At 38.1% G+C, this 27,140-nt stretch overlaps 1 protein-coding gene, 2 long non-coding RNA genes and 1 pseudogene across 4 annotated transcripts in view; 1 reads left to right on the top strand and 3 right to left on the bottom strand.

The window, feature by feature from the left end:
• LOC121241780 (disease resistance protein RUN1-like) overlaps positions 1-4,915 on the bottom strand; it is a 156,313-nt gene extending 151,398 nt beyond the window's left edge. Inside the window, exons 1-3 of the mRNA XM_041139626.1 lie at positions 4,257-4,915; positions 2,916-4,017; positions 2,368-2,649 (exon numbers count right to left, since the gene is read on the bottom strand). Coding sequence (XP_040995560.1) covers positions 2,368-2,649; positions 2,916-4,017; positions 4,257-4,777 — 1,905 coding nt within the window. The 5' untranslated portion in view covers positions 4,778-4,915. The remainder of the gene's footprint in view (positions 1-2,367; positions 2,650-2,915; positions 4,018-4,256) is intronic.
• The window catches only part of LOC121241779, a 135,118-nt pseudogene that overhangs the window by 46,033 nt on the left and 61,945 nt on the right, over positions 1-27,140 (bottom strand).
• LOC121241805 lies at positions 1,639-26,008 on the top strand. The gene is made up of 3 exons (XR_005935799.1): positions 1,639-1,648; positions 12,639-12,647; positions 25,812-26,008. It is a non-coding gene; the product is annotated as an uncharacterized LOC121241805 (long non-coding RNA).
• Positions 14,719-15,394, bottom strand: LOC121241797. Of its 2 annotated transcripts, none has more exons than XR_005935791.1 (3): positions 15,374-15,394; positions 15,129-15,242; positions 14,719-15,036 (listed from the first exon to the last, which is right to left on the bottom strand). It is a non-coding gene; the product is annotated as an uncharacterized LOC121241797 (long non-coding RNA). The 2 variants fall into 2 exon arrangements; XR_005935790.1 differs by having other exon boundaries at positions 15,369-15,389.

Genomic DNA, 27,140 nt, shown 5'->3' with positions numbered 1-27,140 from the left:
GCACTATATATGAAACATATGACAGATCCTAATTTCAGTGGCAAATACCAAATCAAGTCTTCAAATACCAGAGAGTACAAACAAAAATGAAAGGAAAATCTCACCTGAAACTGCCTGAAATAGTTGGGTTGCTCTGCTTTCTTGACACCTGAAACTACCCAAATTGTGGCTCAGTATCATGAGTACTCAATTCGTATTTACCTGGTTTGCTTTCTCCGATATTAAAAAGAATCCTTAGTCTTACATTGGTAATGATTTGGAAAGAATTGCATGTACGTAGCTAGAATTTCTTATAAATATTGGCCATATCATTGGCAAAAACAACCATAAAGAGACTTTACGGGGTAATACATGCCTTTGCCAGATTAGAAAAATAGTGCAAAACTCATTGCTACCAAAACCAAAACCATACATGTGGCATTGCAGGTGGCATTCAAATGCTGGACAGAGCTTAGTGTCATTGTAGCATCAATAGTGGGTGGTAAGGCTCCAAATGCTGCAAACAGGGAAAAGCCCAAAAGAATATTACCAGACAAAAGGCAAAAGTACAGTCCCAACTTCATTCATTCCATACATTCATTGCTCCCATTCAATCTCCTCATGCACATGTGTCTCTCCATATACAATTTGTTTGGTATTACAAAAGAAAGGGAAAAAAAATATAATACGCAGAGAGGAAAAAATTAAATATTACTTGAAAATCAAAGGAACAGGGGGAGACTTACTTCATCCATTTTTCTTTTTTTATTGGCTCTCCTTTCATTCTTGTATACCACTTTGGCTCTGCAACTTTTATAAAACCACACCGCATAGAAATGATGATGGAAATTAAAGTGAACTCGCAAATTGTCCAAAACCTTTAGTTCAAAAGATTGTAAATTGGAATACCCCACCCATACAATATATCCAGGCTTATTTCCCGCTTTGTGCCAGTCCTTATTAGCCAATAGTACCCTTTTTTCAATAGAGCATACATGATTTGAGCTGTTACTGGTTATCTTGGCATCATAACCAGTACCTTCACACATGCTTGAAGCATCTTTAAGAAACACTACGAGATATAATACAATTCCGCTTATCTCCTCCAAATAGTGTGGCCCCTCAATATCTATTACCCACTCTTCTTCTTTCTTCCTCCGTCTGCCATCATCATTATCTTTTAAAAACTCATGAACATAACTCAACCACTCTGGAATCTGATTTTCTGGAAACAAAGTAGCATCATATTCATAGACTCCCTGTTAAACGTTAAATATCATCATCAATTTAATTTAATTTAAGCAATACATGCATACTATTAAAAATGAGATCACACATACATACATACCTTCCACAATAATGGATTTTGCACTTTATCATTCCATATATTCTCATGCATTTTGTCACAGTTGGTCAATCCAATTGCTTCAAGTGATCTGATGTGGCTTCCATTGAATTCCAATATTTTTGATACTTCCAAAAATCTCTCTAATGACTTGCATCCTAAAACATCTACCACTCTTATATTTGGTGGAAGCTCTATTATTTCTTCAAGTTTCTCACAATAGCGCAAGTGAAGATCAGTTAGTGCAACGAATTCTTTGATGCTTGTGGGAAGGCTAACAATTTTAGTCATTGATAGATCTAAATGACTCAAACTGGCAGCGGAGTTAAACATGGTAAAGAAACTTGATATTGGAAATAAATTTGATTCTGAATGGGAACAACTAATTTGAAGATTCGATACTTGTAATGCGGTGCTCCCATTGCTTGAATTCGTTGGAGGCGCCACTTCATGGAGTGGTTCTTTAAGTAATGATATCTCCTTCACAAGATTTGGACAACCAAGATAGAGGGAGCGTAAATGTTGCAACTGAATGCAAGCAGTTGGGAGACGCAGGAGGTTTTCGCAGCGCAATAGATCTAGATACTGAAGTCCAACGAGGTTCCCGATGGATAAAGGCAGTTCTTCTATTGCGGTGTTACCAAGATACAACGTTCTTAAAAATTCCATTTTACACTCGATTTCAGGAAAATAACGAAGGCTTGAGCAATTATAAAGATTAAGGTTGCATAAAGATCTCAAATTGAGGCTTCTTGGAAGGATTTGGAGTTTAGAGCATCCTTCAAAACTCAACACGAAAAGATTTTCCAAAGATCCAACAAAATCATGAACCTCAACTAATCTTCTACAATTTTGGACACTCAATTCCTTCAAATTTGAGATGCTTGAAAGATCCGGAATCTTTTCTAAGAAGTTACAACCATAGAAAGTCATAATCTTCAAATTCTGTAAAAGAAAAAGAGGAAAAGTTTAATAATGGACTTTACTACATAATTCAAAAGAAAAAAAAAAGTCGTTGATGATGATGATAATTGTGTACGTACCTTGGGCTTGAATCCATCCCTCAACTCCTTTACGAGGCTATGCTGCATCCTAAATTCAATGAGCTTTTTTCCATGAAAATTGGATGGCATAGATTGCAAAGGACATTCACCCAAATCAAGCAAGCTTAACTCATTAGAAAGGTAATTAGGCCCTCCGGATAAACATGCATTGCGATTTATAAATATTCTGAGTCTTTTCATCTTCATGAATGCTTTGGAACCTAAGCATATCAAGTCTCGTTCTGGCAAATCTATCAATATCCCTTCAATTTTGTTTGTTACCTAGTGCAACAACATATACAACATGTATTAGCAAATTAACTCACATCAAGACTGTACGTATTTATATCTTGCTTTTCTGCTAATATTTTTCAAATTGAGTAATTTTTTCTAATATTTGAGTTTCCAAAAACAATTAATCACATTCAAAATATAAAAAATTAATGTCTCTTCAAAATCTGCATATCATTGAAAACTGTTCATAAATGAAAATGGAAGATGCTCATAAAAAAAGTAAAATTTCCTTTTTTCTTCATTTACTCTCTTACCGTATTTTCTTCTAGTACAGAACAAACATCTTCATGAAACCATAATCTACTACGTTTGCCAGGTTCTTTAGGTGATTCTTGTCGAACAATTTCTCTACCCATATCTTGTAGCAAGTCATGCATCCACAATTTTCCATGCTCGTCAACACTTATGAGACACTTATCCATAAGCCTTGGAATACCATCATCTGGAAAGAAACCACAACTATCTAATACTTTGATGACATAATCTACATCTTTTGTTTTGAAGAAACAAGCAATATCAAGGAAAATATCCTTCTCATTATCATCCAATCCTTCATAACTTGTTCCAAGTATCATTTGAATATCTTTGTTAGGAATTCTCTTGAGCTTATCCAATGCACTTTTCCATTGATGTATGCTTCTACCTTTTAGATCTGAACCTAGAACCGTTAAAGCTAGTGGAAGACCCCCTGCATATCCTACAGCATCTTCTGTTAGTTCCGCATAATCATCCATAGGCTTTTCTCTCTTGAAGGCATGTAAACTAAAGAGCTGAAGAGCTTTGTCGTGATCCAACTCATTCATCTTGTAAGTTGAATCAACTCCATGACTAGTCAATAAATTTTGATCTCTTGTTGTTATGATGATTCTACTTCCTAAACCAAACCAATCATGATCTCCGGCTAGAGTTTCTAATTGGACTAACTTATCCACATCGTCAAGAATCAATAGAATCTTTTTAGAGCAAAGCCTATGCTTTATCACATTGATTCCCCTATCAACACTCCCAACTTTGAAATTCTTAGAGTCTCCTAAGATCTCATAAAGAAGTGTCTCCTGTAGGTGCATTAGACCACCCTCTCGATTTGAAGTTTCTCGAATATTTGCAAGAAAACAGCTAGCTTCAAACTGATAAGCAATTGAGTTGTAGATTGCTTTGGCGATGGTTGTCTTTCCAATTCCACCAACTCCAAGGATCCCTATCATGCGTCTGTCATTCATCCCAATACTTAGAAGCAAATTAATATCTTTTATATAAAACTCTATTCCAACTGGATACTTGGCAACGCTTAAGTATATACGATTTACTATTCTCGAAACCTCTTCAACAATTTCGTTGATGAATTCAGATTCGTTCCTACCAATACAGAAGATCATAAGAAACAATCAATGAGATGGACTCTTCAAATGAAAAGAGATAGTAACATAACATACAAATAAATATTGTGAAATTGCTAATATATATATATATATATATATATATAAGGTGATACTATTTCATCATCTACCGCCAAAAAAAAAAAAAAAAAAAAAAAAAAAAAAAAAAAAAAAGTTTAATTCTAAAGTCAGACGATGATCATTAGAATTAAGTAGTACCTGTTCCCTAAATGAAACCCGGACAAGTTGGCCACCTCTTCGAGTGTTTCCTTCCACCTCTGCACCTTCATGTCATCATTAAACCTATGTTGATGTTTTGCAAATGCTTCTCCAAAACTCTTTCTTTCATGTCGTACTTCTGATGGATCTACGTTGTAAAACACAGGTAGAATGATTTGTTGCCTTGTTTTGTTACAATCAAGAATCTTCATCAGCTCGTCTAAGCACCATGTGGATGATGCATAGTTTTGAGAGAGTATAATGATGGCAATTCTCGACTCTTCTATAGCTTTGAGAAGTGCCTGTGAAATTTCCTTTCCACTTCTAAGTTCGTAGTCTATGTAAGTGTTGATTCCCTTTCGATCTAGAGCATCATATAGATGGGCAGTAAAATTATTGCGAGTATCTTCACCTCTAAAGCTCAAGAATACATCATGATTCCATGGATGGATGGAAGGAGATGAAGAGGATGAAGAAGAGGAAGAAGCTCCTGATTGAAAGGCCATAGAAGAAGAAGTCATGCTCTCAGTACGTATGAGCGATTACAATCTAGCAAGAGGTCCAATTATAGAGTTGCAGAACTTATCCCAAATAAATAATTATAGAGATAAAGTGGGTCAAAGAAAGGAGAAACTTCTCGGCAACTACTTCTTGCAGGCAACAACGTCGACCATGCATGCCAGCTACTTTTCCAAAGAACATATGTGGCCATTTGAAATAATAAGGCCATGATGATCAAGAGGTAAGAAATGCATGTACGTAGTTAGAATTTCTTATACAAATTGGCCATATATATCATTGGCAACTTCCTTTAAATTGTCAGCTAATTATTAGCTAAGAGTAATTGATGTTTGGACGGTCAATTTATTTGAAATCCTAACAAAAGTATAATATGTAACGTATACGATTGAATTGTGAAACCATAGGACCCACCGATCGATGCATATGGCTACCAAGTTAGGCTTCACCAATTTAATTCCCCCATACATAAATATCTCAGAAATGGGATCAAGAGTCTTCTCAAAAGTCTTCTCAATCTATACAACTTCTATTCTCCCACGGGTGAGATCTCGACGTTTGTTTTACACAGTAGGACTTGAATTTGAAACCGTGTAAAGGGATGCAAGTATTTTTAGGCAAGTACTATAGCGGGAGCCCCAACAGTGGGTGTAGACTCACACATAAATAAAATAGCCAATTTGTAGGCAACTTCCTTATTTTTAAAAAAGTGTATTAATCAGGCAAATGTCATGTGCGTTGTGTCTTCGATTAAAAAAAAATGAAAGGAAAATTAAAAGAAGATGAGAAGCTGAGAAAAAAAAAAATGAGTATTATAAAAGACAAGGTTCTTCTGTAAAAGAATTCTCCCACACTGTATTCAATATCAGTCGTGCCTTTATATAGGCATTTGGTTACAAGCAGAGTATTGGAAATAATACAAATAGAAAAGAAAAAGAAATAAAGGCAAAGGAATCAAGTTTGTTATGCAGGCTGTACGTTTATTACAAATGGGCTGTACATAGCAAGGAATAGACTGTCATAACAGAATTGGTAGCACTAGCGCACTCCTGAAGATTCTGATGAGTCGACTGAGGTGTATTGCTTCAGCTTTTTATTTTGTCCACTGTGATTCATTATCAATCTTATGTTAATACGCCCCCTCGAGTCAAATGGTGTGTCACACACATTAAGACTCGTCCTTAGAGAAGAGAACTTGTCAGCAACTAAGGGTTTTGTAAATACATCTGCAATCTGATCTTTACAACTGCAAAAAGAAACCTGAAGCGTCTTGGCAGCTACCCTGTCACGAACAAAATGAATATTTATGTCTATGTGCTTTGTGCGTGAGTGATAAACAGGATTGGAAGTAAGATATGTCGCTCCCAAGTTATCACACCATAAGATAGGTGGATGATGCAGAGAAAAACCAAGTTCTTTAATCAAAGTCTGTAACCAAATAAGCTCAGCCGTAGTGTTGGCTAGAGATCGATACTCAGCCTCTGTACTGGATCGTGCAACAGTGTGCTGTTTACGGGAGCTCCAGGAAATTAAGTGATGACCCATAAAGATGCAGAAGCCTCCGGTGGAACGTGGATCATCGGGACAGCCCGCCCAATCGGCATCCGAGTAAGCATGAAGAGTAAAGTCAGATTGTTTTGTAAAAAAGAGACCATGATTAATAGAAGATTTTAGGTATCTCAGAATCCTTTTTACAGCAGTCCAATGGTTAAGTTTAGGGTCATGCATGAATTGACAAACTTTGTTTACAACGAAGGAAATGTCTGGTCTAGTTAGAGACAAATATTGCAGGCTCCCAACGACACTCCTAAACAGGGTAGGATTATCAAAAGAGGGAGAATCAAACTTGGAGAGTTTAGTGGAGGCAGACATGGGGGAAGAAATGGGGTTGGACTCAGTCATATTGGTCTTCTTTAGACTATTAGATATATACTTGCGTTGGGACAGCAACATACTACCAGGTAAATAATCTAATTCCAAACCAAGAAAATAAGACAAACACCCTAAGTCTTTGACAGGAAATGCACGGCTCAGATCGGCAAGAAATTTTTCGATTGCAGTAGATGAAGGGGATGTAATTACCATGTCATCAACATAAACTAATGTAAAGATGCAGAAATTTTCTCTATGAAGAATAAACAATGATAGATCCCCTTTTGAGGCTGTGAAGCCATAGTTAAGAAGCCAAGTACTCAGCTCAGAGAACCAGGCACGTGGTGCCTGTTTGAGGCCTTAAATGGCCTTGGGAAGTTTACACACGTAATCAGGATGTTTGGGATCTACAAATCCAGGGGGTTGTTCTATAAAAACGGTCTCATTGAGCCGTCCATGAAGGAAGGCATTTTGAATGTCTATTTGCCGTAGAGACCAATTTTGAGAAATGGCCACAAAGAGGACTAACCGAATGGTGGTGGGCTTTACTACGGGGCTGAAGGTTTCAGTGTAGTTGACTCCAGGTTGTTGACGAAAGCCTTTTGCAACAAGCCTAACTTTCCTTCTCTCAATCGACCCATCCGAGTGAAGCTTCGTCCGAAAGACCCACCTGCAACCAACAAGATTAGAGGCATGTATAGGGGGAACAAGTGACCACGTTTGGGTTTGAACCAGAGCATTGTAGTCATTGGCCATGGCGTCTTTCCATTCGGGGAATTTCGAAGCAAGGGTAAAAGACGATGGCTCATCGGGAATGGTTCTGGTGGAAATGAGACAAGTTCGTGATGGGTAAGGAATGGTTCCATCTGTGGGGACACGGGGACGGGAGGAATTGGTTTGAGAGCGTGTGATTATGGGCGATCGAGGAGGAATGAGGCAAGGTGGATTTGGAGCAGGTGGAAACGCAGAGAATATTGGGGAAGAATGTGTCGGTAGGGAAGAAGAAGTCGTGGGTTGGTTCGAAGAGTTTGGGCTGGGAGAATTTGACTGGGCTGAGTTTGTATGATCAATATGAAGTGGACTGGGTGTGAGGGATGGGGATGTGCCGAGGGAGGTATTTATGGATTGAGTTGGATATGAGTTGGGTTGATTAATCGGGGTGGGCCTAGGATAGAGGGCTGAAAACATGGAAGAGGGACGTTCTGGGTACTGGACTGAGATGGAGTTGGGTTGGTTTTTTTGTATGGAAAATTTTGTTCTGCAAAGATAACATCTCTAGAAATGTAGAGACGATTATTTTTAAGATCAAGACATTTGTATCCTTTGTGAGAGGAACTGTATCCAAGAAAGATGCATGACGTGGATCGAAAATTTAACTTATGTCGATTGTAAGGACGTAAATTAGGCCAGCATTCACATCCAAAAATTTTTAAAAAACTATAATCCGGTGGTTTGTGATAGATCATGGAATATGGAGATTTATTATGTAAAACAGGTATGGGAAGTAAGTTAATTAAATAAGTGGCCGTTTGAAAGGCATCATCCCAAAAGGAAAGAGGTAGAGAAGCTTGGGCTAAAAGGGTGAGGCCAGTTTCGACAATGTGACGATGTTTTCGTTCGATAAGTCCATTTTGTTGATGAGTGTGCGGGCATGAAAAACAATGAGTGATGCCAAGATTTTTGCAAAGAGGGGTGAGAGAGCGAAATTCTCCACCGGCATCAGTTTGGAGTGATATTATTTTGCAATTAAAGAAGTGTTCAGCAAAACTAATAAAAGAAGTGAAAGTAGACAAGACATCTGATTTAAGTTTGAGAGGAAAAATCCATGAAAATCTGGTTAAATGATCAACAATAGACAAGTAATATTTGAAGCCATTTCTGGACATAAGTGGAGCTGGGCCCCATACATCGGCCCAAACTAATTCTAAGGGCTTGGTAGTGTAAGTTGAACTTGAAGAAAATGGAAGCTGATGTGCCTTAGCCAGGGGGCATTCGGGACAAGTAAACGTGGAGACAGTGGGGAAATACGGCAAACAGTTGGATCACAGGATTCGGGAAACCAGATCAAGAGAGGGGTGTCCAAGGCGTCGGTACCATTGACCGATGGTGGTTCGTTCTCCAAGAAGGGCGCTCGGGGAGGAGGAGATTAAGGGAGGAGGGAACTGGTAGAGGCCTTCATGGACAGGTCCGTTGATGAGGAGCTTCCCTGTGATTTTGTCCTTAACAAAGAAATGATTTGAGTGAAATTAAAAAAAAACAAGCATTGTCATGACAAAATTGAGAAACAGATACCAAATTCTTAGTACTAGATGGTACATGAAGCAGTTTTGAGAGATGAAATAAAGAGAAATTAGAGAGTAATGAAGAGTCACCAATGTTTTCGATAGGAAGACCATTTCCATTGCCGACTCTGATTTGATCATTTCCTGTGTAAGGTTCTAAGGAGAGATTGAGTTGGGAAAGATCATGGGTGATGTGGTGAGTAGCAGCAGAATCTAGGTACCATGATGAGTCAGTGATGGCGGAAGGAGAGGTGTAGTTGGCTACAGGGGGAGTGGAGAAAGATTGAGGTGGTTCGTACTGGTACGCATGATCAAATCTTGAGTAACATTGAAGGGCTGTATGACCTGTTTTGGAGCAAATCTGACATGTGGGGCGAGGAAAAGTTGATTGTGAGTTGTTATTTTGAAAGGGTCGGGACTGAGACTGAGATGGTGAAAAACGTCCCCTGTAAAAACCTCTGTTACGACCACGATTAAATCTGTTCCCCCTATAGGAACCTCTTCCCCTTTGGTCGCGAGATTGGCCAGTACTTAGATTTACTGATGGTTCAAGAGAGGTAAGATAGCCAGTGTTGCGAGAGACATGGGTCATTCGACTTTCATGAGCTAGGAGAAGATGGTATAGATCATTTGAAGTGATGGGTTTGGTTCTTGTAGTTATGGAGGTAACAAAAGGCTCATACGAGGGACCAAGGCCATTTAGGAGATATGTTACAAACTCTTTGTCAAGCAGTGGGTTCCCAGTGGTAGCAATAGTATCAGCTAGGATTCTGACTTTGCTAAAAAACTCAAAAATAGATTGCTCCCCTTTAGAAAGGTTGGTGAGTTGAAATCTAACTTGGAACTCTTTGGCTTGGGAGTGAGAACGAAACATGGATTCAAGCTTTAGCCACAACTCCCTTGAGTTTCCTGCAGTAATAACATGACCAATAACAGAATCAGCAAGAGAGGAAAACAAAATACTAAGGATCATTTGATCAGTCTTTTGCCAAGAAAGGTAGTCAGGATTGGTTTTTGGCATTGAACTTGACTCCGTTAGGAGAGTTTTGGGAGGGATGATTTGAGTGCCATTTACAAAAGAAAAGAGGTCTTGTCCTCTAAGATAGGCAGAGATCTGGGCTTTCCAAAGTAAGTAATTATCAGGGTTTAATTTGATTGTGACTATGTGAGAAAAGGAGGGTGAGATAGAGGTGGAAGTCATTGCAAAGTGTGGACCGAGAGACTGCTAGTCAGCAGCTCTGATACCATATAAAAGACAAGGTTCTTCTGTAAAAGAATTCTCCCACACTATATTCAATTTCAGTCGTGCCTTTATATAGGCATTTGGTTACAAGCAGAGTATTGGAAATAATACAAATAGAAAAGAAAAAGAAATAAAGGCAAAGGAATCAAGTTTGTTATACAGGCTGTACGTTTATTACAAATGGGCTGTACATAGCAAGGAATAGAGTATCATAACAGAATTGGCAGCACTAGCGCACTCCTAAAGATTCTGATGAGTCGACTGAGGTGTATTGCTTCAGCTTTTTATTTTGTCCATTGTGATTCATTATCAAGCTTATGTTAATAAGAATCTTGTTGGCAACTTCTTTCGAGCTTCTTGTCACTCGGAACTAGAAAGCAAGCACCAACATTTCAGTGTCACCTCTCCATTTTCCCTCTTTTTCTTTTCTTATCTGTTTCCTCTCTTTTTTTTTTTCCCTTTTTCTCCTTTCTTTTTCTCTTTTCCCCTGTTTTCCTTTGCTATCCTGAAAGTGATCAATTTGATCTCAAAGCAAGTTGATACTTTTTGATAAAAAAAAAAAAAAAAAAATGTTCGTGTTGGTCCATTGATTACCATTAAGGACGTACGGAGAAAATTAATATGGAACACAATTGAATTAGTAAACCATAGGACCCACCGATGCACCAATTTTCCCGATATGACAACTTCTATCATGAGTTCAAAAGACTTCTCAAAGTCTTCTCTATTCGTACTGACAACTTCTATAAAATTACTAAAGTCTTGAGTTCATACAGAAAATTAATGGGTGTGAGATCTGGACGTTTGTTTTACGCAGCAGGACTTGAATTTTCGAACGTTTAAAGGGATGCAAGTAGACTTACCGAGAAACTTCGAATACAACGATTTTATTTAATTCACAGCCTCAAAATCGTATGGCTTGCCAACGAAAACAAAATACAATAAAATCTTATATTATTTGAAATAGGATAATACTTTAACCATCGACTAAAGGCAATGATGGTTATATTATAGCATTTACTCTATAATATATCTATATTAAAGCTATCGATTGAATTTATCTTTTTCCTCTTTTACGTAGTAATTAAGAATTTTTTTTTTAATGATATCGTGAATTTTTTAAAAATATTTAAGAGTATAAAAACAATGTATAAAAAAGTTGAGAAAAAAAAAACAATTTGACCTTATCAAAGTGGAGTTATATTATAGCATTCCTCACATGCAGATTTTGTGTATGGTGTGCTATATGTGCTTGGTCTGCTATAGTCTTTGCAAGCAAGGTTTTTACTAAAATTCCTCACAAAGAAATTAATGTGGTTTGCATGTTTGCTGTTTACACATTTTAATCAAAGTGGAGTTATCTTATAGCATTTTAATCAAAGTGGACCATTATAATCAAAATGCTGTTTGCACCATTATAATTAAAATGGAGTTTCTTCTACTGTTTGCACCATTCCTCAAAAGTAGTTTTTTCTTTTTTTCTGCTGTGCATGTATTATTTAATTAGTACTTGGGCATGCATGCATGCATTCTAGCTCCTCATTCCCTATAACTTATACATTCTACTGATCCTCATTGCTCATGATCTAGCTAGACAGTTTTTATTACTTGTGTATATGCTCATGGCTGAACAATTTTTATTACTTGGTTTGCTTTTTTTATATTGAACTAGGCATATATTTGCACTGAGTTAGATGTGCTCACTTTGAATACTCACTCCAATATATTTGTTAGATTTGTATAATATTATTAATATTTCTATATATTGAATATTCCCTCCAATATATAGAAGATTTTGGGTGGTATTCTATAGTTGTGGACTAGTTAGCAACGGCTAGACCATTGCCAATGCTCTCAAGCCTAGTCCAAGTTGATTGGGTTCATAACATTGTTCCGCCCTTAAAAAAAACCTTGTCCTCAAGGTTTAGAGTAGTGATGCACTCTAGGTTAACCAAGGTTCCCGTGTATACAATTACTGCTAGTAAAGTTCCTACCACCTGTGCCATGAACATTGATCTTGGTGGAATCTTCATGTCCAAGTTTAAAGTTTGCCAGAAGGGCTAGATCTTGAGTCATGTTGATGTATCCATACACCTTGAAGCACATGTTAGCAACGGAATGCTTTGGGTACATGTACCCAATAATGTACTCTTGTGATAATATTCAACCCTGGCATTTGGTTTGTGGTAGCAGCAATGATACCAATTGGGAGAGTGAAGAAATTGGCAGTGCCACAAGCTAGCAGGACAACCCACCAAGGCAATTGAGGTGAATCATTGTAAAGCATGCAAGCATACATTATAAGAACAATGTTCAACACAAGGATGACAATAAACCACCACGTAGGAACTGATTTGTACTTCTTCCTAAGCTTGGTATGTAAATCTTCCTTTTTTCTCCTTCCAAGGGCACTTTTACCTTGCTCCCATAAATCACTTCCACCGAATAGCAGAACGTGCACCATAGTAGTAGTAAGTGTGGCACAAACCAATTGGCTATTGCATGATTATGCAGCAGAAGAAATGGGTGCTGAAAGCACGTCTTGTGAGATCCACTGCCGGATGCGGTCCATCTTGGAGTTATCTCTATCATATACAACTAATTGTGTCTCATGGACTATCAGCAAACGGATTTTATCAATATGAAGACTAGAAATAGAAATGCTCATGGAGAGATGTAAGTGAACGATCATTTCAATAGTTGATATTTTAGTATTAAGATGATATAATAAACATTCACCGTGGCCTTTTGTCGCATCATTCAAAGGTGGGAATCCATCTACACATGTTCGATGAGTGTCTTATCCATAATTTATATGTTTTCTCACCTTTCAATCATTCGTGCTTCCTTCATAATTGTTGATTAATGTTTAACTAGCTAGATTATGTTGGCAAGCTTTTGAAGCCGAGGTGAAATCGATCGGTGCAACAAGCCACTTTATGACCGAAGATCTTGATGCAGGGCCTGTTATTGAACAGATGGTGACTGCAAGATTGTTAACAGCCATTTTACCTCCATTCGTGAGTATCTTCTAAAGCTTAAAGTGGTGATTATATGCTTAAAGATTAATAAGTATTATTAACTGAGTAATAAGTATTGCTAGCCTTGCATCAGGTTATCTTCTCTCAGTACCATTTTGTACGCCACTTTATGACCGAAGATCTTGATGCAAGGCCTGTTATTGAAATGCACAATCTTTTATTTTAATTTTTCTGAACTTGGTGCTCCATACTGATCTTCAACTGATCAGAACATCTTAAATATGAATTTTCTTGTACCATTATTATGTCATTTCTGATACCTGATTTACACAATTGCAAAGACATTGCAGTTTATACATGAAAGAGGAATTACTCACTTAGATGTCTTAGTGATCTAAACGGAGCGTACTGATTACTTACCTTGCTCACTTAATTTCTTAATTATCCTCGTTAAAAATATCTCTGAAAAGATTTTGTTCTAATTTGTTGATTGATGTTTTTCCTGAGTTCAAATTTCGAAAATCAAATTTCAACCTCCACTAAAATTAATAGAAATAGAGAAGAATTATGGTTATAAAGAGAAAACTTACAATTAATTGATATAGAGAGAAAAGAAGGAAAAGATGGTTGCAAGGCCATGGAAGAAGTTACAGTGTATGAAATTAAGGCTGATGATCAGTAGCGACTACAAGAAAGTATGCCTTTTGGGGCCAAATTATATATATATATATCCAACCAAACAGCAGATGTCTTGGAGTACATCACACACAGAAACATTTATAATGCAAAAAATGCAGATGATTCTGCAGAATGGATCATGATCAGTATCCTCTGAAACACAATACCTGGTCGGCTTCTACATATTTGATGGATTATAATTTTGTTAGGACTTTACAATCAGAAAAACTCGTAAACTTCAAGTTCTGAAAATTCTGCAGATCAGGAAAAAAAGATAGAAAGAGAAATTAGATTCTAAGAAGTTCAAAACTAAATTGAAAAGAAGAATATTGGAAAGAAAACAAAAACAAACACTCTCAACCCATCTCATCTCAAAACAAAAATATATCAGTAAATTTCAACAAAACCTCATTGTTGAAATTTTGTGCCTGCAAGAGACGAATGAGCAAGATAGATACCACCATTGGAATTTTGTGCCAGCTTAGTCCATCGTGGGTCTCGTGGTTGACTTCTAAATGCCTTTGCAGAGTAAAAATAATTAAAAAGAGGTCTTGCAGAGTAAAGCCACTAGCTTATATCTAAATGCCTTTGCCAGATTACACAAATGCTGCAAAACTCAGACCAAAACCAAGACCAAAACCATACATATACTAGCATTGCAGGTCACATTTAAACTTGGCACAAGTACTAAAGCTACTGAAATTGCCTGAAGTAGTTAGGTTACCCTGCACTAACAACTTGTTCTAAATCAGGTCTAACGTACGTTCTCCAAATGCCTGGGATCATCTTGAAATTATGTAAATGCTCTTGATATGAATACTCAGCTAGAACCCCACAGAATAAATTATAGCTAAAACAACTCCAACTGAGATATCATGAGTTTTGTCGGTGGAAATTCCAGCAATTAGCAAATGACAGTGATTGGTATCAACATATATGGTCTATGAGAAACGAAGTTTATGGGGGAGTTTTTGAAATGCTGTGGTTAGCACTAGAAAATCTCCTTCAATGATCATCTTATCCTGTTTACTGTTGACTGCTTCAGTGATTACTGGAAGAGTTTCTTCACTCTGATTTGGATGCATTGAATGGAGTTGCCAGGTTTTGGCAAATATGATGGCCCCCCAGAGTTGTTTCCTCCCACTGCTGCACAAGTGCTTGTATGTTCTCTCACTGCTACATGAAACTTCAATATCTTTTCCCATCTGAATGAAAATTGAACCCAGGTAAGAACTTGAACTAAAGGAATGGACCAGAAACTGATTTCTCTTTGTATAATGACATCATTAAGTCTCACCTTGGCACTTCTTTAATGACATCATTAAAATCTTTAATAACTGAGATATATTATTTTGGATTTCCCATCTGATTTCTCTTGTATAATGACATCATTAAGTCTCACCAAAGCATCCTAGACAAGACAGATTATTAAAATCTATAAAAAAAAGTCCGTATGAGGTAAATCCAAAAATTTATATCTCAGTTTCCAAGTACATATACTCTAGAGAGAGAAACCAGATATTGAAGAAATGACAACCTTACTCGAAAGTAAACCACCATTTGAGCAATAATATTCTTTGCATCAATGTGGTTGTGCTTTTTCTCATCTCATCCAACATGAGCAATACTGCAAATACACATACAACCTAACAAGTCAATATTGCTTTAAGCAAAGGGCACAGAAGTCAATATGTGAAGGAATATGTGAAGGAATGAGTCAATATGGGGCATAGAATAGGGCAATGTCAAAAAAAGGACAGAGATGCAAGCTAATTTTGGAAAATGCCACTGCCGGTTTCTTTCTCCTCTTTTGGTATCTAGAAAGAAACTAAAAAAGAAAGAAAAAAGAGAGAACGGACACATTTTAATGGGAAATCCTACTCGCAATACAAGGTCATCATCAGTGACCAACATGGGCGAGTTGGGATATCATTAATTCATCCATTTTTAAAAGATGTGCGAGTCGAAATGACAAGCCTTTGAGCAATTATGACTGGAAAAACTAGCAACTTGCTAAATCTTTAGATAGGAATGAAATTGGAATAACTTGGCCTTAACACTCTGCAGAAGAAAGGATTACAAATGGAAGTTGTACAGAATAAAAACATTAACATAATATCTAAAATGGAAGTTGTAACAGGTTGAATTTCCAGATTACAAAGCTACTGCAAAAGGCTGCATCAAATCTATAGGAAATCAGCTTTGCAGACACTTTGAAGCTTGAATGGAAGTATAATTCGTCATTGCAACTTCTAAAAAACTTGCACTTGGAACAACTCATGCTAGGGACTGTGCCTCAGATAGTTTGGTTGCCCTACAGAACCTCGTTCATTAGTCAAAAGATGAAGAAGCTCAGTGTGCATGACTTGCATAACTGGGAAGACATGCAACAATTAGTAACATCAGAATGGGATGATAAGATTCAATATACTGCAAACAGTCAAACCAAAAGAAAACTAACAAACATTGCAAGGCACTACTTTACTGCAGAAAAGGCAGTGTGTTTTTAGTGTTGGGAGTGATTTGATTAGATTAGAAAATGTGTACTCCAGCTTCTTCGACCAAAGGTGCTCCTGAGACTTAGAGAGAGACCTGATGATCACATCTCAAACAGGGGGTTGTCTTGCCCTACACAAAACTGTAGGGAAAATGGGTTGGAATGCCTAGACGCCGCTGTAGATTCAGGGGCTCCTCTTCCAAAACTTGCTAGTGTTCTCCAGAATGGGTTTGGAGAACGACACATATAGCAATTCCTCTCAACGGAAATATAATGTGTAATGGTATTCCTCAATCTCACACAGTAAGATAACGGAAAGAACAATTAACAAGAACCTGCAAGAATGAGCAAAACTGGAGCTTTCAAGAAGATCAAGAACTGAAGAGAGAAGCCACAACACTTCACTTATTATTGCAGAGATTTTCGAGGAATCTCTAACCTCCAAACAAATCAATCCAATAAGCGTCTGAACAAACCAAACCACATAGTATAGTACGAACAGGGGCGACTTACTTGGGTTATCATTAATTGAATTGCTGTAGATCAGTAGATTGTAAATTGGAGTACCCAGCCCATACATCATATCCGAACCAATCCAAAACTAATTTAATGAACATATGTGGCCATTTGAAAGAAATAACAATCTCAGAAAGAGTAAGGCCATAATGAAGAGGTAAGAGTAGCAAGTAAAGTTTCTAATGATTTGGAAATAAATGCATTTCTCATACAAATTGGCCAAATATATATATATCATTGGCAAAAATAATCATAAAGAGGTGATCTACATCGGCATATTGTCACCCATACATGATATCCTGCTCCCCTTCTGATCCAAAAATCATTAACCAATTCCACCCGTAGATGATTTGAGCCATTACAGGTTATCTCAGCATCATAAATAAAACACCTAGACATGCCATGTTATTTAAAAAACAGAATAACATACAATACAATTCCACTTATCTCCACTAAAAGAGTACTGTGGATATAGATAGTTGGTATATGTAGGACTCTTAACAATGGAATCCGAATTTCCAAAAACACATGGGCATCACAACTATGCCTAATTTACAAAGGATTAGTACTAAATGAGGCTGGTGTTGGATGATGAATTTATAAAACAGCACAAAATACGGAGACATTAAAATGAACTAGCAGTCAAATCCAAAGAACAAACCCAAGAGGCAAACTAGTATTTTCCTCTAAAAAAAAGCTAAAAGGCACAACATACAAAAAGGTTACCATACGAGGGAGGCTGATGTTAGATGTCGTTGAAATTATGTAGAAAAGAACACAAAATACAGAGACATTAAGAGAAATATGCATTATGCATATCAATGTGAAGCAATAATGTTGATTTCAGATGAGATGAAGCCAAGAAAAATACATCCCAGTTCCTAAACTACCACTAATAGTATTAGGGAGGCTCGATTGTTCACCATTATAGGGGTCAATATGAAAGCCTGAGATTCCTTCAACAATATTTTCTGCTGGGCCTCCCTGACCTGTTGCAAAGACGGGTAATCCTAGGTATAGCTCTCCATAAAGTTGGTATTTCTCTATCAAGGCATGTATCTTTTTTTATTTCTGCAGTTTCTTCTCAGTCCTTTGAGATGATTGGTTTATTCTTATCTGCCAAATATCCTCTGTTCCAGGCACACATCCAGCTTTAGACTTAAACTACCATGATATTGAAACTTTTTAGTACATGATGGATGTGCATAAATTAAATGTAACCGAGAGGCTACAATTAGACTTACATGTGCACATTTTTTCCGTCCTTACCGTGTTATGAGGTGGCTTGAATTCAGATTGAACAGTGCATGTGTCGTAGGTTCGCTCGAGCGGAGGTTCACTCAGCTCGAGCGAAGTCAGACAGAGAGCTTCGCTCGACATTCGCTCGACACTCAGCTCGAGCGAATTCAGACAGAGAGCTTCGCTCAAGTATCGCTCGACATTCAACTCGAGCAATATCCAAGTCAGAGAGCTTCGCTCGACCCTCGCTCGACACCCAGCTCGAGCGAGTTCAGGCAGAGAGCTTCGCTCGACTCTCGCACAACTGTTGGCTTGAGCGAAGTGCAGAATATCTACGTTCGTTCGACACTTGCTCGACGTTCGCTCGAGCCAATGTTCACAAAAATGAATTCTCACTTTTCTTATAAATATCAAACGGCGCCCACTTCTTGCCTAAGGACTTCAGAATACATTTTGTCTTGTTTTAAGTGTTTTCTTGAGGGAGAAGTCTAGAGTGAGTTTTGAGAGATAACTTCCTTGTGAAGTTTTGTTGTATTGATCTGTACTCCATCTCTGTTGATAGTGAAATCTTCGATACCGACCCCACCAGTGGACGTAGGCTCATTTTGAGTCGAACCACTTAATTCTTGGTGTTCTTTCTGTGTGATTGTCATCAATTTCTTTCGTTTAGTTCCGCTACTATACTCCGAGTTAGTCTTAGCTACAGTTATTCCCAACAAACTGGTATCAGAGCTTGGCTCAGGATCTGGAGGGATGGCTATGGCTAAGTTCGAAGTGGAGAAATTTGACGGTCAGAACAGTTTCAGTCTATGGCGCATGAAGATGAAGGTTTTACTGCGACAACAAGGCTTGTCAAAAGTATTAGAAGTGTCGGTATCTGACGATTCTCCGGCTCCTTCGAAAGAAGAAGAAGAAAAGGTACACAGTACTATTCTTTTGTCACTATCTGATGGAGTTTTAAGAGAGGTTGCTGACGAGGAGACTGCAACTGGTCTCTGGTCGGCACTTGAGAATCTGTAAATGAAGAGATCTCTCACCAACCGGTTGTATTTGAAACAACGGTTATACACTCTCAAAATGAAGGAAGGTACTCTTATTTCTGAACACCTAGATAAATTTAATAAAATCATTATGGATCTGAGGAACATAGATATTAAGCTTGAAGAAGAAGATCAAGCGTTAATTATTTTATGTTCATTACCCACATCTTTTGAGAACTTTGTAAATTCCATGTTGTATGGTAGAAATACAATTTCCTTGGTAGATGTAAAGTCTGCTTTGAATTCTAAGGAGTTGAGGAATAAATTGAGTGTGAAGAACACTAATGAACAAGCTAGTGGCTTGTTTGTTAAGGGGTCCTCAAGCAGGGGTAGATCAAATGACAGGGGTTCAGAGAAGAATAAGGGGAAATCCAGGGGCAGTTCACAAACAACGGTTAGTAAGAAAAACGTCAAATGTCATTACTGCCATAAGTTTGGTCACTACAAGAACGAGTGTCCAAAACTGAAAAACAGAGAGGACGACACTAGTTCATCTAATGCCGTTAGTGTTGCTGATGATAGGTCTAACTACCTAGATCTTGTTCTAGCAATTAGCGACTCCAATAGTCGCTTTAGTGACAAGTGGGTCATGGACTCAGCTTGCACTTTCCATATGTGTCCCAAGAGGGACTGGTTCACTAACTATGAATCGGTCAACGGAGGCTCCGTTTTGTTAGGGAATGATATGGGTTGCAAAATTGCTGGAATTGGTTCAGTCAGAATTAAGATGTTTGATGGAATTGTCCGGACATTGTCTAATGTTCGACACATTCCAGATTTGAAAAAGAATCTTATTTCTTTGGGTACTCTTGATTCTCTGGACTACAAGTACACTGGTGAAGGTGGAGCTATCAGAGTCAGTAAGGGCTCTATGGTTGTGATGAAAGGAGATAAGACAAATGGTCTTTATTTCCTTCAAGGCTCTACGGTGACAGGTGCAGCTGCAGTGTCAGTTTCAGATGATCCAGATTCAGATGTCACTCGTTTGTGGCATATGCTTTTGGGTCATATGAGTGAAAAAAGGGAATGTTAATTTTGAGTAAGCAGGGTTTGCTATGTAATCAGAAGATAGGAAAACTGGATTTCTGTGAACACTGTGTGTTTGGCAAACAGTGCAGGGTTCAGTTCTCTACAGGGGTTCACAGAACCAAAAGTTCTGTGGACTATATTCATTCTGATCTTTGGGGCCCATCTTCCGTCCCGTCAAAAGGTGGAGCTCAATATTTGCTTACGTTCATTGATGATTTCTCACGGAAGGTTTGGGTTTACTTTTTGAAGCAGAAAAGTGATGTATTTGTTAACTTCAAACAGTGGAAAGCTTTGATTGAAAATCAGACGGGCAAGAAAATCAAGCGACTTCGCACTAACAATGGTATGGAGTTTTGCGGAGGTGAGTTTGATGAATTCTGCAGAAATGAGGGTATTGCCAGACATCGTACAGTTAGACATACTCCACAGCAAAATGGGGTAGCTGAACGGATGAACAGGACTCTCTTGGAGAGAGCTCGCAGCATGCTTTCTAATGCAGGCTTGGCTAAGGATTTCTGGGCTGAAGCAATCAACACAGCCTGTTACTTGGTCAATCGTTCTCTAGCCACAACGATTGGTTTGAAGACTCCGAATGAGGTATGGTCTGATACTCCTGCTGATTATTCAAATTTGAAAGTTTTTGGTTGTCCTGCATATTTCCATGTTAATGATGGAAAACTTGAGCCAAGGGCAAAGAAGGGCATATTCATTGGGTATGCCAGTGGGGTGAAGGGATTCAGGTTGTGGTGTACTGATCCTAAATCACCCAAGTTTGTGATCAGTAGGGATGTCACTTTTGATGAAAAATCCATGCTTAGTCCGAGGAAGGAGATTACTGAGTCTACAGGACAAGAACAGGATGTTAGAAAGCAGGTGGAGTTCCAGGTGGAAGCATCACAAGGGCTGCCCAGTGGCGCCCAAGATCATGCTATTGTAGATGAGCATGATTCTGATTCGAGTAGCAGCGCACAAGGTGAGCAAGACTACAGTATAGCGACTGGTAGACAGAGGAGGCAGATTAGACCACCTCAGAGATATGCTCTTGCAGATATGGCGATGTATGCTCTTACTACGGCAGAGAATATTGTTGGTCAGGAACCTTCCAGTTATTCAGAAGCTGTCAAGAGCGCAGAATCTGCACAGTGGTGCGCAGCTATTACTGAAGAGATTGAGTCTCTTCACAAAAACCAAACATGGGATTTGGTTCTGTTGCCAAAGAAGGTGAAGACTGTTGGCTGCAAATGGGTTTTCAAAAGAAAAGAGGGAATCCAGGGTGATACAGATGCAAGATACAAGGCACGCTTAATTGCTAAGGGCTTCAGTCAGAGAGAAGGCATCGACTACACTGAAGTCTTCTCTCCAGTGGTGAAACACAGTTCGATCAGATTACTACTTGCTTTCGTAGCATTGTATGACTTAGAGCTACAACAACTTGATGTTAAAACAGCGTTCCTACATGGTGAACTTGAAGAGACCATTTAAATGCATCAGCCAGAGGGATTCATTGTTGAAAACAAGGAAGATCATGTGTGCAGATTGAAGAAGTCTTTATATGGTTTGAAGCAGTCGCCAAGGCAATGGTATAAGCGGTTTGATTCCTTTATGATTGATCATGGTTATTTGAGAAGTAACTATGATAGTTGTGTTTATCATAAGGAATTATTTGATAAGTCTTTCATTTATTTGCTATTATATGTTGATGATATGCTTATTGCTGCTAGAAGCATATCTAACATAGGTTTGTTAAAGACCCAACTCAGAAATGAGTTTGAAATGAAAGACTTAGGTGCTGCAAAGAAGATTTTGGGAATGGAAATCTTCAGAGATAGGAAAGCTGGAAAGTTGTACTTGTCCTAGGGAAAGTACATTGAGAAAGTGCTCCAGAGATTTGGGATGTTTGATTCCAAACCAGTAAGTACACCACTTGCTACGCACTTTAAACTTTCAGCTTGCCTATCTCCTCAGACAGATGAAGAGGAACAGTTCATGGCTAGTGTTCCTTATTCAAGTGCAGTTGGCAGCATCATGTATGCAATGGTTTGCACCCGCCCAGACATTTCACAGGCCGTGAGCGTAGTTAGCAGGTATATGGCTAATCCGGGTAAGACTCATTGGCAGGCTGTGAAATGGATACTCAGATATCTGAGGGGAACCCTGAACTTTGGGTTAATATTTGATAGAGATGTCGATCTCAGTTCCAAAGTTACTGGTTTTGTTGATTCAGATTATGCTGGAGACTTAGATAAGAGAAGATCATTGACAGGTTATGTTTTCACTCTGTGTGGGTCAGCTATTAGTTGGAAAGTAACACTGAAATCCACTGTTGCTTTATCAACTACCGAGGCAAAGTACATGGCAGCAGCAGAGGCTGTTAAGGAGGCCATTTGGTTGAAAGGCTTGGTCAATGATTTGGGTTTACAACAATATGGGATCTCAGTATTCTGTGACAGTCAGAGTGCAATACATTTGACCAAAAACCAAATGTATCATGAGAGAACGAAGCACATTGATGTCAGGTACCATTTTCTCAGAGAGATTGTTATAGAGGGTGCTATACAGATTCTGAAGATTGCTACTACAGAAAATCCAGCAGATATGATGACTAAGCCAGTTGCAGTATACAAGTTCAAACTTTGTTTGGACTTGATTGGTGTTCGCATTTTGTCATTCCCGTAAGGGATTTGGTGGTGGGGATTGGTTTTGTGGTCGGAGGTTTTTTTTTTTTTTTTTTGTGTTTTGGCAAAGTTCAAGCCAAGGTGGAGATTTGTTATGAGGTGGCTTGAATTCAGATTGAACAGTGCATGTGTCGTAGGTTCGCTCGAGCGGAGGTTCACTCAGCTCGAGCGAAGTCAGACAGAGTGCTTCGCTCGACATTCGCTCGACACTCAGCTCGAGCGAATTCAGACAGAGAGCTTCGCTCGACATTCGCTCGACACTCAGCTCGAGCGAATTCAGACAGAGAGCTTCGCTCAAGTATCGCTCGACATTTAGCTCGAGCAATATCCAAGTCAGAGAGCTTCGCTCGACCCTCGCTCGACACCCAGCTCGAGCGAGTTCAGGCAGAGAGCTTCGCTCGACTCTCGCACAACTGTTGGCTTGAGCGAAGTGCAGAATATCTACGTTCGCTCGACACTAGCTCGACGTTCGCTCGAGCCAATGTTCACAAAAGTGAATTCTCACTTTTCTTATAAATATCAAACGGCGCCCACTTCTTGCCTAAGGACTTCAGAATACATTTTGTCTTGTTTTAAGTGTTTTCTTGAGAGAGAAGTCTAGAGTGAGTTTTGAGAGATAACTTCCTTGTGAAGTTTTGTTGTATTGATCTGTACTCCATCTCTGTTGATAGTGAAATCTTCGATACCGACCCCACCAGTGGACGTAGGCTCATTTTGAGTCGAACCACTTAATTCTTGGTGATCTTTCTGTGTGATTGTCATCAATTTCTTTCGTTTAGTTCCGCTACTATACTTCGAGTTAGTCTTAGCTACAGTTATTCCCAACATACTGTATAGTAGTTCTTCAATGGCTGGGCGAAAAGAAGTTAGCTGCCTCTGTGTCTCCTTTTAAGCGAAGTAGACAGACTGGTCAACCCCAGGACTTTGGATCAAAGACATTGATGCCTGAGACTAAACATATCATGAGTTAACATCATTACTGTTTATGTTTGTTGCATGGTTGTATTAAAGATAATTATTTATTTACAAGTCTACCTTCCGACAATTTCCTGATATGTGTTTGTTATGATGAAATCGACTAGCATTCATCGAAATTATGTAGGCTGTGAACTGACATGAAAAGTAATATACATACATACATGCAGAAAATCTCACCTGAAACTGCCTGAAATAGTTGGGCTGCCCTGCTTTCTTGATACCTGATACTACCCGAATTGTGGCTCAGTATCATGAGTACTCAATTCGTATTTACCTGGTTTGCTTTCTCGGAAATTAAAAAGAATCCTCAGTCTTACCTTGGTAATGATTTGGAAAGAAATGCATGTACGTTGTTAGAATTTCTTATACTAATTGGCCGTATCATTGGCAAAAACAATCATAAAGAGACCTTACGGGGTAATACATGCCTTTGCCAGATTAGACAAATAGTGCAAAACTCAGAGCAAAACCAAAACCAAAACCATATATGTGGCATTGCAGGTGGCATTCAAATGCTGGACAGAGCTCAGTGTCATTGTAGCATCAATAGTGGGTGGTAAGGCTCCAAATGCTGCAAACAGGGAAAAGCCCAAAAGAATATTACCAGACAAAAGGCAAAAGTACAGTCCCAACTTCATTCATTCCATACATTCATTGCTCCGATTCAATCTCCTCATGCACATGCGTCTCTCCTTATACAATTTGTTTGGTATTACAAAAGAAAGGGAAAAAAAATATGATACGCAGAGAGGAAAAAATTAAATATTACTTGAAAATCAAAGGAACAGGGGGAGACTGACTTACTTCATCCATTTTTCTTTTTTTATTTTCTCTCCTTTCATTCTTGTATACCACTTTGTCTCTGCAACTTTTATAAAACCACACCATCCCCCCATAGAAATGATGATGGAAATCAAATTGAACTTGCAAATTGTCCAAAACCTTTAGTTCAAAAGATTGTAAATTGGAGTACCCCACCCATACAAAATATTGAGTCCTATTTTGCATTTTGTACCAATCCATATTAAGCAATTGTACCCCTTCAATACAGCATACATGATTTGAGCTGGTACTGGTTATCTTAGCATGATATATCTGAGCACCATACATCCCAAAACTATTGATTTCAGCATCTTTAAAAAACATTACGAGATATAATACAATTCCGCTTATCTCCTCCAAATAGTGTGGCCCCTCAATATCTATTACCCACTCATCTTCTCCCCTCTGTCTGCCATCATCATTATCTTTTAAAAACTCATGAACATAACTCAACCACTCTGGAATCTGATTTTCTGGAAACAAAGTAGCATCATATTCATAGACTCCCTGTTAAACGTTCCACAAATGAGATCAAACATACATACCTTCCACAATAATGGATTTTGCACTTTACCATTCCATATATTCTCATGCATTTTGTCGCAACCGGACAAAAGAATATTACGTAGCGATCTGATGTGGCTTCCATTGAATTCCAATATTTTTGATACTTCCGAAAATCTCTCTAATGACTTGCATCCTTCAACATGTACGTGTCTTATATTTAGTGGAAGCTCTATTATTTCTTCAAGTTTCTCACAATAGCGCAAGTAAAGGTGAGTTAGTGCAACAAATTCTTTGATGCTCGTGGGAAGGCTAACAATTCCAGTTCCCGATAGATTTAAATCAAGCAAACTGGCGGAGGAGTTAAACATGGTAAAGAAACTAGATATTGGAAAGAAATTTGATTCTGTATGGGAACAACTAATTTGAAGATTCGATACTTGTAATGCAGTGCTCCCATTGCTTGAATTCGTTGGAGGCGCCAATTCATGGAGTGGTTCTTCACGTAATGATATCTCCTCTTCCATTTTTGTAGACTCAATAGCCAGAAGGGATGGCCCATCATCCCTCATCTTCTTTACAAGATTTGAACAACCAGCAATGTTGAGCACCTGTAAATGTTGCAAGAGAATGCAAGCAATATTTGGGAGACGCAGGAGGTTTTTGCAAGCAATCCATAGAAACTGAAGTCCAACCAGGTTCCCAATGGATAATGGTAGTTCTTCTATTGCGGTGCCATTTAGATACAACCCGCTTAAACATTCCATTTTACACTCGATTTCAGGAAGATAACGAAGGCTTGAGCACTCACTAAAATTAAGCCTGCGTAAAGATCTCAAATTGAGGCTTCTTGGAAGGATTTGGAGTTTAGAGCATCCTAGAAAATTCAACACAGAAAGATTTTCCAAAGATCCAACGGAATCATGCACCTCAACTAATCTTCTACAATATCGGACGGTCAATTGCTTCAAATTTGAGATGCGTGAAAGATCCGGAATCTTTTCTAAGAAGTTACAATCATAGAAAGTCATAGTCGTCAAATTCTGTAAAAGAAAAAGAGGAAATGTTTAATGGACTTTACTACATAATTCAAAGAAAAAAAAAAGTCGTTGATGATGATTATAATTGTGTACGTACCTTGGGCTTGAATCCATCCCCCAACTCCTTTATGGGGCTATCATGCATTCTCAAAATAAAGAGTTTCTTTCCTCTAAAATTACGTGGCAAAAACTCTCCAGGATATTGAGGCCAATCAAGTAATCTTAACTTCTCAGAGAGATAATTGGGTGCACAAGAAAAACGTGCATTACGACATATAAAGATAAGTCTTTCCAAATGTCGAAATGCTTCGGGATGCAAGCTTATCTCCTCATCGCCTTTCGGTAAATCTACTAGCATGCCTTCAACTTTGTTTGGCTCCTGATCATGTAAGTGCATGAAGTTGCTTAAGATATTTTAGGAAAAATAATACTCTTGTACTTATCAATTAATATTACTCTGCTAAAATCTCCAATACTAAATAGACAGCATGCTAAAATATAAAAGATTGTCTTTTTACCAACTTACGTACTCTCCTATAACTTTCAATAAAGCAAACGCTAGCTTGAGGAGACGGTAGACATGAAATTAGAAAATATAGGATATTTGGAATGAAAAAAGAACATTTAGATTTGGAACTTTTATTGACTCATTTTAATTATTAATAAACGAATTCTATATATATCTACAAATTCATATTGATAATTTAAAGCATATATATATATATGAGTACTGCTATATTCATAAAAAAATTATACAAAAATAATTATACAAATTGACGTGTCTTCATCTGATCCATTAGATCTACTTTACAAAAAAAGTAATTTTATAATTTGATGAACCATATCAAGTTACGTCAGTTTGTTAGATTACTTTTATGTATATATTTATTTATTTAGATATAAATTCATACGATTTATATTTTCTCGAAAAAAGAAAAAAAAATTCACTAGGTTTCACTTTTGGAAAAG

Source organism: Juglans microcarpa x Juglans regia, chromosome 8D (genome assembly GCF_004785595.1).
Source record: "Juglans microcarpa x Juglans regia isolate MS1-56 chromosome 8D, Jm3101_v1.0, whole genome shotgun sequence".
NCBI classification, from domain to species: domain Eukaryota; kingdom Viridiplantae; phylum Streptophyta; class Magnoliopsida; order Fagales; family Juglandaceae; genus Juglans; species Juglans microcarpa x Juglans regia.
The sequence above is the reverse complement of the archived record's forward strand: the minus strand, read 5'-3'. Positions and strand labels throughout refer to the sequence as shown.